General features: G+C 38.5%; 1 protein-coding gene across 4 annotated transcripts in view; it reads right to left on the bottom strand.

Moving 5' to 3' along the window:
- FAM184B (family with sequence similarity 184 member B) overlaps window positions 1-11,922 on the bottom strand; it is a 33,873-nt gene that overhangs the window by 1,301 nt on the left and 20,650 nt on the right. The window contains exons 4-11 of one of the 4 annotated variants that reach the window (XM_015862799.2): window positions 10,669-10,881; window positions 9,264-9,417; window positions 8,063-8,175; window positions 7,463-7,647; window positions 3,672-3,789; window positions 3,422-3,523; window positions 2,622-2,827; window positions 1,525-1,633 (exon numbers count right to left, since the gene is read on the bottom strand). In XM_015862799.2, the coding sequence (XP_015718285.1) occupies window positions 1,525-1,633; window positions 2,622-2,827; window positions 3,422-3,523; window positions 3,672-3,789; window positions 7,463-7,647; window positions 8,063-8,175; window positions 9,264-9,417; window positions 10,669-10,881 (1,200 nt within the window). The remainder of the gene's footprint in view (window positions 1-1,524; window positions 1,634-2,621; window positions 2,828-3,421; window positions 3,524-3,671; window positions 3,790-7,462; window positions 7,648-8,062; window positions 8,176-9,263; window positions 9,418-10,668; window positions 10,882-11,922) is intronic. The other 3 variants (XM_015862800.2, XM_015862801.2, XM_015862802.2) reach the window with 3 other exon arrangements.

The following is an 11,922-nucleotide window of genomic DNA, read 5'->3' as shown; positions in this document are numbered from 1 at the left end:
GCTCAAAGCCCCATCCAGCCTGGTTTTGAACATCTCTGGGGAGGGGGCATCCACAACCTTGCTGGGCAACCTCTTTCAGTGTCCCACCACCCTCACAGTAAAGAATTTCTTCCTAATATCTAGTCTTAAATCTACTCTCTTCCAGTATGAAGCCATTTCCTTGTCCATGCCCTTCTAGAAAGTCTCTCCCCAGCTTTCCTATAGGGCCCCCAAATCATTCTCCTCAAGGCTGGTTGCTCTCAAGCCATTCTCTGCCCAACCTGTATCTGTGTTCAGGATTACCCCAACACAGGTGCAAGACCTTGCACTTGGCCATACTGAACTTCATAAGGTTGGGAAGGGCCCACCTCTCAAGCCTATCCAGGTACCCTTGCACGGCATTCCCTCTCTCTAGCACATCAGCTGCACCACTCAGCTTGGTACCATCTGCAAACTGGCTGAAGGTGCATTCAATCTCACTGCCCATGTCACCTATAAAGATGCTGAATAGCTCCAGTTCCAGCACTGATCCCTGAGGAACGCCACTCATCACCAGTCTCCACTTGGACACTGAGCCATTGACCACAACTTTCTGAGTGTGACTGTCCAGCCAATTCCTTATCCAGAGACTGGTCCATCCATCATATCCAATTTTCTAAACTTGGCAACCAGAATGTTGTGCAGGATAGTGTCAAACACTTTGCAGAAGTCCTAGATGATGCCAGTTGCTCTTCCTTTATCTACTGACACTGCAACTCCATCATAAAAGGCCACCAGGTTTGTCTGGAATGATCTACCCTTAGTGAAGTCATATTGGTTACCACTAATCACATCATCTTTATTTTTCATGTGTCTCAGTAGGGCCTTCTGAGGGATCTGCTCCATGATCTTGCCAGGCACAGAAGTGAGACTGACTGGCCTGTAGTTCCCTGGATCTTCTTTTTTTTCCCTTGGGGGTTGTGTTTCCTCTTCTCCAGTTAGTGGGAACTTTACCAGACTGCCATGACCTTTCAAATACGATGGACAGCAGTTAGGCAACTTCATCTGCCAGTTTTCCCTCAGAACCTGTGGATGGATCTTGTTAGGTCCCATGGACTTGTGCACCTTCAGGTTCTTTAGATGGTCTCAAACATATTTTCATTTACAATGGGCAGATCTTTCCCAGCTTTTACTTTTGCTTTCTGCAACTTGGGCAGTGTCAATAGAGCCCTTGATGGTGAAGACCGAGGCAAAGTCATTGAGTACATCAGCTTTCTTCACATCTCCAGTTTCGATCCAGAAAGGGTCCACATCTTCTCTGGCCTTCCTTTTATCACTGGTATATCTGTAGAATATTTTTTTGTTCCCCTTTATGTCCCTGGCTAGATTTAATTCTATCTGGGTTTTAGCTTTCCTAACCTGATCCCTGGCTGCTCAGACAACTTCTTTGTAGTCCTCCCAGGTAACCTGTTCCTGCTTCCACTCCCTACAGACTTCCTTTCTATGATGAAGTAAGTCCAGGAACTCCTTGTTGATCCATGGAGGCCTCCTGGCATTCTTGCCTACCTTCCTCTTTCTCAGGATGTACTGCTTCTGGGCTTGGAGGAGATGATCCTTGAATACTGACCAGCTTTCTTGGGCCCCTCTTCCTTCCAGGGCTTTATCCCATGTCATCCTGCCAAGCCAATTTATAACTGATTGATTTAAAAGAGTAAGAAGCAGCCAAGCTACTCTTAAAGTCCCCATGTATTACCCTTTAAAATACAAATCTGATTTGCTGTGACAGTCATCTGGCATTACACAGAATGCTTTCATCTCTAAGATATAGGAATTGCCAAGCTGGATCCATGCCAGGGCCCTGCATTACTGCCTTTGGCAGGAGTCAGTACCATCTGCCTTCCAGGAAAGAACCCCACAGCATTCAACGTACAGAGCAATTACTGTCCACTAGGACATAGGTGGGAAGGCTGGCTTTTGTCCTGAAATATAGTGGTAATCTTTTATATGTATGTAGAATTTTAACTATATATAGTATTAACTATGTATATTTTTAACTCTTTCTTAGAATTAATTTATGTTTGGAAAATCCTAAACATTTTTTAAATAATAGCTTGTAAATTTGAAGAAAAACAAAAAGCTTTTCAGTGCAAACACACTAAGAAGTTGTTTGAAATCAAGAATAGCAAAAGATCTTGACATGACACTGGAATACCACTAAGTATCTGCTAGTTAGGTTTTAAGTCTCTAAACCTTTTGCCAAATGATTAGCCTATAGGGTCATTCAAATGTCTCCTAATATAAAAGTTCAGCTACATCAACCAGGTGCAAAACAAGGAGACAAAAGAAACATCTTTAACAGAATTACTGGTAGGTACTCAAAGCTTTAAACAGCCACGTTCATTATTAACAACACTCCAATGTTTGCGGTACTTCTCCATTTGTATCTGGCAGGCCTGCAATGATAAGCTCTGCTGGGCAGTTGTTACAGTCTACATTTGCAGTTAGGGTCTATTAAGAGAAAACTGATCACATGGAATTCACTAAGAGACAGGAATCTTGCATCGCTGTTTATTTCCAGACGTGTAATGTGCTTGTAATGCCTACAAGACTCAGAATACAAACTCACTGAAATTCTTTGAAATCACGACAAAAGAAACAAATACCTTGTGGCAGCGCTGCTGTCTGAGGTCTGTGCTGTTGGGGAGCCCGCTCTGAGGCATCCAGGACTCTGGTCTAAGCTTGTTGATTTTGTTATTTGAGGAGCACTTCTTTTTGATCTCAAGTCGCCACTCAAAAAGCTCTTTGCATAGGAAGCTAAATTTGGTACACTGACAACACGACTGGGCACCTCAACTGGTCTCTTCTGCTGCTTTTTATCATAAAAGAAAACTGTATCACACACACACATTTTCGCACTTAATGGTACAAAAACTGCTTCATTCCTAGACAGCGTGGGAGGAGCATGAAAAAAAAATGAAGTTTCCCACCTTTCACTAATTTAAAATACGTTCTCTTTCCAGGGTATGCTATAAGCATTCATGGGGTTAGGAAGTCTCATTAAAACAAACTGTATATTTGACTTTGAGGTTTTAGATGTAGCCAGAGCTCAGTTAGGTGCTGACCAGGGACAAATTGCAAGTAGCACAAACCAAAATTCATAATCCTTCTCAATTCATACAACAACAAAGTAACTTTCAGTTACCTGCAATGGACAGCTGTGCTTAACACAGTGGAAGACTGAACTGCCTGGGGATCTACTGTGTTGTTAAAAACTACAACTCAGCAAAAGTGCATGGGTACAAGTTTTACTCAGAACCTGTTTACAGGTGAACCCACTGCAAAGAACTCTACTGAATAACATTACCATAGAAAATTAACAGGACCTTTACTGTTCTGGTTATTTGTATGACTCAAATAGGGGCAAAACATCATGATCTGTAACTTCAATTGAATTACCTCTTACCTTCATAGGAGTCAAACATCCTGGGTTAGGGGTGAAAGAAAAAGACCGATTTCTGTAAGATTCAGTGCTGGCTAAAAGTGAATGCTGAAATTTTCTTCCTTCCTGATGGAAAAGAAATTTATATGTGTGAAAACGTATTTATGGCAAAGAACGGAAAAGCACAGAGAAAGTATCAACCTGAGTGAAACACTGACCAGTGCCTTCAAACAGATGCCAAAATATGTATGTACATAATACAAGGATATCTTACCACCAGCTGCTTAATAATTTCTTCTCTCTCACTTAGTTTATCTTGCAGGCAGCTTATAAGGTGTATATCTTCTGGTCTGGACTCTGGTTTTCTTGTGTTTTCTTCTAATTTTTTAAGTCTGTGCCAAAGAAAGAATGCAGACCAACAAAAATAGGACCTTAGGTCAGGTTCAGGAAATGCCTGAGCTGTGGTTTAAATTCTAAGACTAAAACATAGGGACATAATTGGAACAATGGAACAGTACTTTTATAAATGGGCATCTGTATGTAGATCATATTTAATGTGGAGTTCCAAACCAAATTGCCTACCCAGTGTAAAATCCAGCCCCAGTAAAATGCTAATTAAGTTTGCACATCATATCGCCTGTCTAGTTTACTAATGAGACAGATGTGCATCACTGATCACTAATTACAGAATATAAACCACATCCTTTTTTTTTTGTTTTTACATTTAGTGTACCTCACAGTTTAGACATGAGCATATCTATATAGCATATATAGGCTCAAAGACCTGTCTACTTCCAAGCAGATGAGAATGACAAAAACAAAGACTATTTGTGGGAGACCTCTGGTGTACAGCCTGAAGAACCACAGAACTACTTACATCCAAAGAAGGCTACAAAATGCCATCTATTTATATGATAAAGTGGGGGTTGCAGTTTGAGAATATCCTGAGAAATTTGCAAGGGAGCAAGAGCTTAATTTCAAGGGTGCTGCTGTGCTGAGCAAAATTAAGGGCAAGACGATGGATCAAGGACCCTGGTAGAATCTGTAACAAAGATGATTTTATGCATCATAAAGTTCTAAGATGCTAAGTGCAGGGTTTACTTTAATACTGTAAAACAGTACAGTGGTTTCCTTTGAACAGTAATCAGTTTATTACAATGTATCTGTATTTTTGTGTTTGCAAAGGAAAAATCCATACACTTCTATTTCAGTGCTCATCATATTCTACCCATAAGTAATTTAAATATATATATATATGGTAGGAATATATGGTAGGAATAATAATTAAAAGCAGAACTCATTGTCAATATGGGTCACAGCTGATTTAAATGACACACCCAGCTTCTAAGGAGAAACTCTTTGCTTAGAGATGTGCCTGAGCGTTTTTGAAATCAGATAACAGTGTTGATTTCCTTCTGGTGATCTTGTTTTAGTACATCCAGTTCTTTTTCATGTTTTGTTTTGAGGTCTACAACCAGTAGCCTTCCGTTAGTATTGAAATATGTCTGAATTCTCGTGTTTTGATACCAGTTCATTGCTATTGATGAAAGCATGCAGTTTTCAGGTATTTTAGTGACTAGAAAGGCAGCTAACAGCACAGCTCGAGGGCCTCCATTGGCTGATCTAACTTCATCACATCACCATCAGTCTGAGGCTGAACCTCACTAACAGTAAGAAAGAGACAAGTTATTTGGAGAAAAAGCACTTGTTCTTCAACTTTCAGGAAGTAAGAGGTTTTTTTATGTGATAGTAGTGGCATTCTGTCTATGGTTAACCTCTACATCAATCCTAATGGTCAAATGTGACAATAAAGTATAGGAATACACATTAAGTAAAATTATTTTGGAATCTCCGAGATTTTAAGATGAGGCTTTGATGCTGTGCTTCATCCCATCATAGCACCCAATCTGGAATAGTTAATAATGCCTACCACCATTCTGAACATAGCAAGAAACATAGAAATGCCATCACAGTGTTTGTCTTTAACAGACAATATATTTTGAAAGACACTGTTATTTCATTAGCTCCATCCACTGAAAACTAAAAAATGCCCAATACTTTTTCAAGCCCACTCGTAACACTGCTTTTTGATGCCAAACCCCAAACGAAATACATTTATTGAAGAATCATATTATCTTACTGCCTTTTGTTCGCTACTGTTCTGTCACGCCCTACAGAAACTGCTGTCTGGGGATTTAGAGTTAGGGTACTGGTTAGGCTGCGGTTGGACTTGATGATCTTCAAGGTCTTTTCCAACCTGGGTAATTCTATGATTCTATGATTTGTTTTCCCATTAAAAACCAAACAAACAAACAAACAAACTTTGACTGTTCTGGTCCTAATCCTTATAGAATGTTTCTGCCCACGAGGTGGAATTCTCACAACTGAGGAGAACAGAAAAGATTACTTCAAGCACATTAATGGCTACACTTACTTGACAAGAGTAGCAATGTTAATTTTAAATAATCGATTATGCAAATTTGGCACGTGCAGATAAAATGTCACAATTAGTAGAGACAGCAATTAAATTTAAGAGCAGAAACAACTATATAACAGAAGACAAGGTCAGTGTTGTTAAGGGTACAGTAAAAAGCTGTTATTTCTATGCACTCACCAATTCAACTATTGCCTTACCTAAATTACTGGCCCTGTAGAAGCAAAACAGGACCTGCAGGTTAAGGTTCCACATTTTCTATGGGTTAATCTCAGAGCAGCCTGTATCAGATGCTTACAACCATTTTAGCTCTTTGATTTTCTCCCCTTATTTGAAGGATTTCTCCTTACATAATTTCCATTAATGCTGCTTCTGTTTACTACAGTAGAGATACACCATCTATCCCCTGTAAAGATTATCCTCCAGCCCAGCAGCTTTACCATTTGAGGCCTTTTAGACCTCATCACTGACATGTGACTAATTCTTCTCTTCATGAACAGAAGCTCTCAACTCCTCCAAGGCAGCTGGAGGGCACTGCTGAAACTCTGGTTGCAATTCTTTCTATTGATTTTGTTTCAAAAGCTTAAAATGAAAGACACTTTCAAGTATTTCTCCAAAGAGTACAAAGGAAAAAAACTTTCTTTCTCATTCTTTAAATATCCACTGACAGCAATTACTCCAGCCACTCTGACAGCCTGCAGAGAGACATCTTATCCCTTGAGCGTGTTTCCCTAGACTATGAAGCACATAATTTGAAAGCTCCTTTTACATGTATAGCTGGAGTAGTGAGGAGCACACATTCTACACAAGTGCAGAAATGAACTGAAAAGCATTCCTGTGCCAGATTCCTCAATCCCTTTGCAAAGAGAATGTGTTAAATATCATGACCCAGAAAACTCAAAGGATTCAATTGCTATAGAAATGCACTGGACAACTACAATTTTGTTTCCCATGTAAAAAGTAAGTACTCAGTCTCTTGTGAGGACATGGAGACACTGCTACTACTGCAATGCAATGCATGCTCTGGTGCAGGATACTAACAGGATGCAGCCCACCTCCTACAAAGACAAGCAAGACTATGAACTTGCCCTTCTGTGCGCCAACAGCATATTACAGATCCAGATTTCCATGAGCACAGAGGCTCTGTCAGTTTCTGCTGACTGCCCTCACCCTGCAGGGCAAAGCTCGCTGCTACAGCCATAGCAGAGTCACACAGAGTACATACAGCATTCTCAGGTGTTCCTTTTAGAGTTAGCAACCCATTGGTTTCAGATACAGTGAATGGGCTTGAAAAACTAGCATTTATCTTCAGAGACTTCTACATTTTTTAATAGGTCTTGAATGACTTTGGGATTTAATGTTTCCAATCCTTTTCAAATTCAGTCAACGTCATGCAGATTTTTTCAGGTCACCCCTGTGAGGCCACAGTAATGCAGAACTGAACAATTATTTCAAGTGCCTTTCAGTATGGTTGGAAAAAAGAATACGATATTACTGCTTTTGCAGAACTCCCAGCATCTATAAGTAAAATTAGTACTTGAGAAATTCTGACATCACAGTTGGAACATCTCTAATGCTGGCTTCAGCAACAGACTCTCTAGATAGTGTTGTGAAGTGAATTTAAGGCAAACCTTTTGTGTTGTCTCTCCTTATCCTGAAGCTGTGCAGCTTCTTGCTTCTGTGTCTCCAACTCAGTGCTGAGTAATTCCATTGTGTCCTTCAAAAGCAAGTTCTCCTTCTTGAGCTCAGAAATTTCACCCTGGCATTTTTCTAGCTCATCATGAAGAGATCTGATCTGGCTCTGGCTGCTTCCTTCCTAAGAAAAATACAAAAATTATTTATTCATAGCCTCTTATTATTTAACCCAAAGACATCAATGGACTTGCATGCATTGATTTTGGGTCAACCAATTTATCAAATTTATGTGAAATTCTATGTGCATGACAAAATCCATGATCACATTTTCCCAAACATGCATTATATTCTCCATAAAATACACATTTTCAGTAACATTCATTTATTTACTTGTGTTGAAGACTCAGATCTTTAAATGGAAAAAAGTCTGCCTGTAGGGAAAAGCCGATAAGCAAGGTTAACATTTTTAAGTGTGACATGAAGAAAGGAAACAGACTATTTCTGCAAGAGACTTTTCTTATGCTTAGAGAAAGAAAAGTGATATTACTGCTTTCAGAAAACACAATAAGATAATGAAGTAGGAACTGGATTCTTGCCTGTTGCTTCTTCAATGTCCTCACACTCCTCAGCTCCATTTGGAGCTCTTCTATTTGTTTTTTGAGATTAGTGCATGACATCTGCTGCTCAGAAATTTCCACTCTTAGAGATCCTAACAACAACCAGAGAGATAATAATTAGGGCAGTCAGAAGCCAGGTGGGCAGGGGAAGTAGATAAAGACAACGTTGATGCAAAACATTAATACATTACATTTTGCTTTGTCCTTGGGTGCCTTTGCCATTAGTGAACAGTAATAGTAAGAAAAAGGAACACACTCTCTCCGGAAACCTATTAGTAGACAACTCAACTAAGCAACAGTACAAAGCTGCAGAGCTATAACTGCAACAGATCAACATCACAATCAGAGAAGTAAGGTCTGCGCCAGCTGTTTTTCAGAGTACATCTATAATTGCTTCTTCTAACCTTGGACTTAACTGCAGCACTCCTGAGCTTCATTGCAAAACCCACTGCTGTTTTACACAAGGCCATAATGCAAGCTGAGAGCTCTGTTTGTGTTATTGAAATGCAACACTGATTTAAGCAGATCTGTCATGTGCTGCTATTTTGTAGACTGTGTAAGGACCATTTCTTCTCTCATCCTTAAAATTTGCCTTGAAGAAGCTGAACATAAATTATCTATTGAATGTATTAACTTCAGAGAGCAACGAATCTTTCTAATAAATTTGAATGACTGAAAAAAAAGCAAGAATGGTAGTACTTTTAAATTATTCTTTCTTTAGTTAAAAAACATTTTACAAATGAGCTTTAATAACCTGAGTTTAGGCCTGGAGACATTACACGTTCTCATATTGCAGTGTTCTGTTAGATCTGAACTATTCAGGGAACTTTGTAAACCAAATAAACAATATGTATGGAGCCACAGATTTCTACCGCTGAACTCGACAAAAAGACTTGAATCACACAGAATAATTCTCCACATAAAAAAAAAATAAAGAGGAAATATATACTGACTACAATTTTTCTATTCAGTACATCTGTTTATGCATATCTGTGTGCTGTATGCAAGCTGCTGACAGCAGAGTACAGTTTACAAACAGGCTAAGTATGTATTGCTGGAATTGAAGGGTACAGGAAAGGAGATGATCCAGAAAACGGGAAGAAAAATGAATGGGATGAATGCCAGCACTTCTCAGCATATCATCAAGCAGCAGGAGCTGTGTACGCATAAGACATTATACCTAGCAACAGAGTTTGCTGCTTCTGTATCTGCTCGAGTTCATCCTGTAATTCTTTCTTTGCTCTCTCTTCCAAGGTTTGCATTTCCAGCCTATGAGACTGATGTTGGATCTTGAAAGTCTCATTAAATTCCTTTTTCAAACGCTCTTCTGCCTCCTGTAAGCAAATATCCCCCCAGAAAAACAAAGTAGTTGGAGCCTATGTATCACCTTGTTGGCTTACTTGTAATATCTGGATGAATCTAGTCTTTCGTTACAGAACTTTTATTATTTTCATCATCTTTTTACATGACACTTCACCAACATAAGAATAAAAATGACCAGAAGATGAAAAAGAAAACTTAATAGGGACAAGATAAATCATCACAATATCCTCTATTAGATTTGTTGTGCAAAATGAAACAATAACATTGACGTACTTATTTGGCACTAAAAAGATATTTTACCATTCACCACAGAAAGTCCCAGATTGGACCTGAATACCTTTTCTTATCACACTGTGCAAGACAAAGGCTTCTATTTTTCAATTAGCCTTTCTTGGACAAAACTTCGCAGCATCACTGGAAGTGCTGCTGATATACTGCTGGAGTAGCTGCTGTGTAGTGGCTCTGAGAGCAAGGTCCTATTACCAGTTTCATTTGTACCAGCTACTGCCTTCAGCTTGCTTTGATAAAGCTGGGATTTGATTCTGAATATGTAAACAAGACATTAAATCATTTTTATGGTGGTTTTACCAAATACATTTTAAAAGACTTTTCCTAATGTGTGCAATACAAAAAAGAGACATACTAACTCCATGCTACAATTGCATGTAGATTTTTTTAAGCTTTTTTTTCCACTTGAACACTTCCTACTTCCTTCAGTACCTCATTATATTGCATTAACATTTTGTCATTGAAATATATCCCCTTGAACCTTTAGAAGCTTTCATTATCTACGTATAAAATTCATTTCTTGAAAGTATCTAAGCCAATACGCATCATTACACATACATAATGTACTTCTTTTAAACTATTTATGTATAAATGAATAATGGATGAAAAATAATAAAAAGCGAGTCCTGTTAATAAAACACTTAGGAATTCCCTTGTATTTGTGAAGCAGAGCACAGCTAGAAGAGTCTGCATTCATCCTAGCCTAACTAGACTAGGATACAGTATTTTATAGAAATAATTTCATTCATACTGTGATCTCAGTAAAAAAGTTAAAATAAAAACACCGTCACCACCACCCAACAAAAAACCCAACCCTTAAAATAACAAGGTTTCAAAATCACAGAATAGCTCATTATGTGCCGCAATGGCAGCACACAGTTAAGACAGCAGGTACCAAATGAGCTGATATTCAGGGGTTACTAACATTGTTTAGCCATACCACCTATTTTTTAGCAAGTAGATCACAAACTGACCTTGAGTTCCTGTTTTTTGTTCTTCTCCATCATTTTTAAGACTTTTTGATGTGACGCCTCCAGCTGCAGTTTAACATTCTGGTTTTCTTTAATGGTGTTTTGAAGATCCTGCAAAAGCTTCTCCTTTTCTTTGCTGGACTGTAGGTTGTGTTTCTTCAGCGACTCCTTGAAATTATCTGCTTGCTGGTCTAATATCTGCTTCAGCTGAGCCACCTACCAGAAAAGCAGGAAAGGATTAATGGCTACACTAACAATGAAGAAGAATTCTGTAAATCTGAGTAAATTCTATGATCTTGTGATGCTTCGTGAAAAATAGCAAGATGCTCGTTTCATTAAGTGACCCCTTTGCTTCAGTGAAAAAAGGAGCTAATAAGTGCTTTTTCCAGATAGCTACTATACTAATTCAGAATGGTTTTACTCAACTGAAAACATTCAAAGATTAACTTTAAAAGCTTTTTTTTTTTTCTTCCTTCATAGCAACTTTAAGTAGGAAACTTTGAATTCTTCGTTTGAAACATTTAATTTAGAAACTTATTTTCTTTATTTAAAATGAAAACAACACTTCAAATAAAACATTAATTAAAACTTTCAAAGACACTCTTGAATTTTCCTTCAACCTTTCCCGGCTTTTAAATTTAATCAACAAACAGGAAACAAATGATTTGTGCAGCTTTAATGAGTACCTAAAAAACAACAACCCCAAACAACTAAAATCGCTCCTTCTGAAGAACATCTCAAAGCATTAGAAGCAAGAAAAACACAACACTTCTTAAAGTTCTTTTGGGAGGCAGATACCCCTTCAAACATAAACTGGTGAAACAATGACATGCATGCACTTTTGCACACATTGTCTTTTGCCCATCAAGTACTTTTCTTAAATTATTTCTTTTTCAGATCATCTTCATCTTGTATGCAGAGCCCATAGTCCAACTGGGGCACAAATCCGGAGGCAGGCTGAGCTTATTGTCAGCACTGAGAAACAACCTTTCAGAGTCCATTTCTAACATAGTAGATTAGAACTAATGGAAACAGGAATTCTGCACGTCACACCAGCTGTTTTATTTTCCTTCCTTTCTTAGCTTACATACTAAACACAGTAGACATCTATAGCAGCACTCACAAAAGCAGAGTTCTCATTATAAGAATAACGTTGTGGATTTCATATTTTTTTCAGTGGGGAGAGAGGGATGAGTCTGCTGTCTTTTCAGTAGGTTTTTAAACATTCAGCAGCAATTTTTGGGCACAGGGAGCATT

The sequence above is a fragment of the Coturnix japonica genome, chromosome 4 (assembly GCF_001577835.2).
Source record: "Coturnix japonica isolate 7356 chromosome 4, Coturnix japonica 2.1, whole genome shotgun sequence".
In the NCBI taxonomy this organism is placed as follows: domain Eukaryota; kingdom Metazoa; phylum Chordata; class Aves; order Galliformes; family Phasianidae; genus Coturnix; species Coturnix japonica.
Note: the sequence above shows the minus strand (reverse complement) of the source record. Positions and strands in the feature narration are given on the sequence as shown.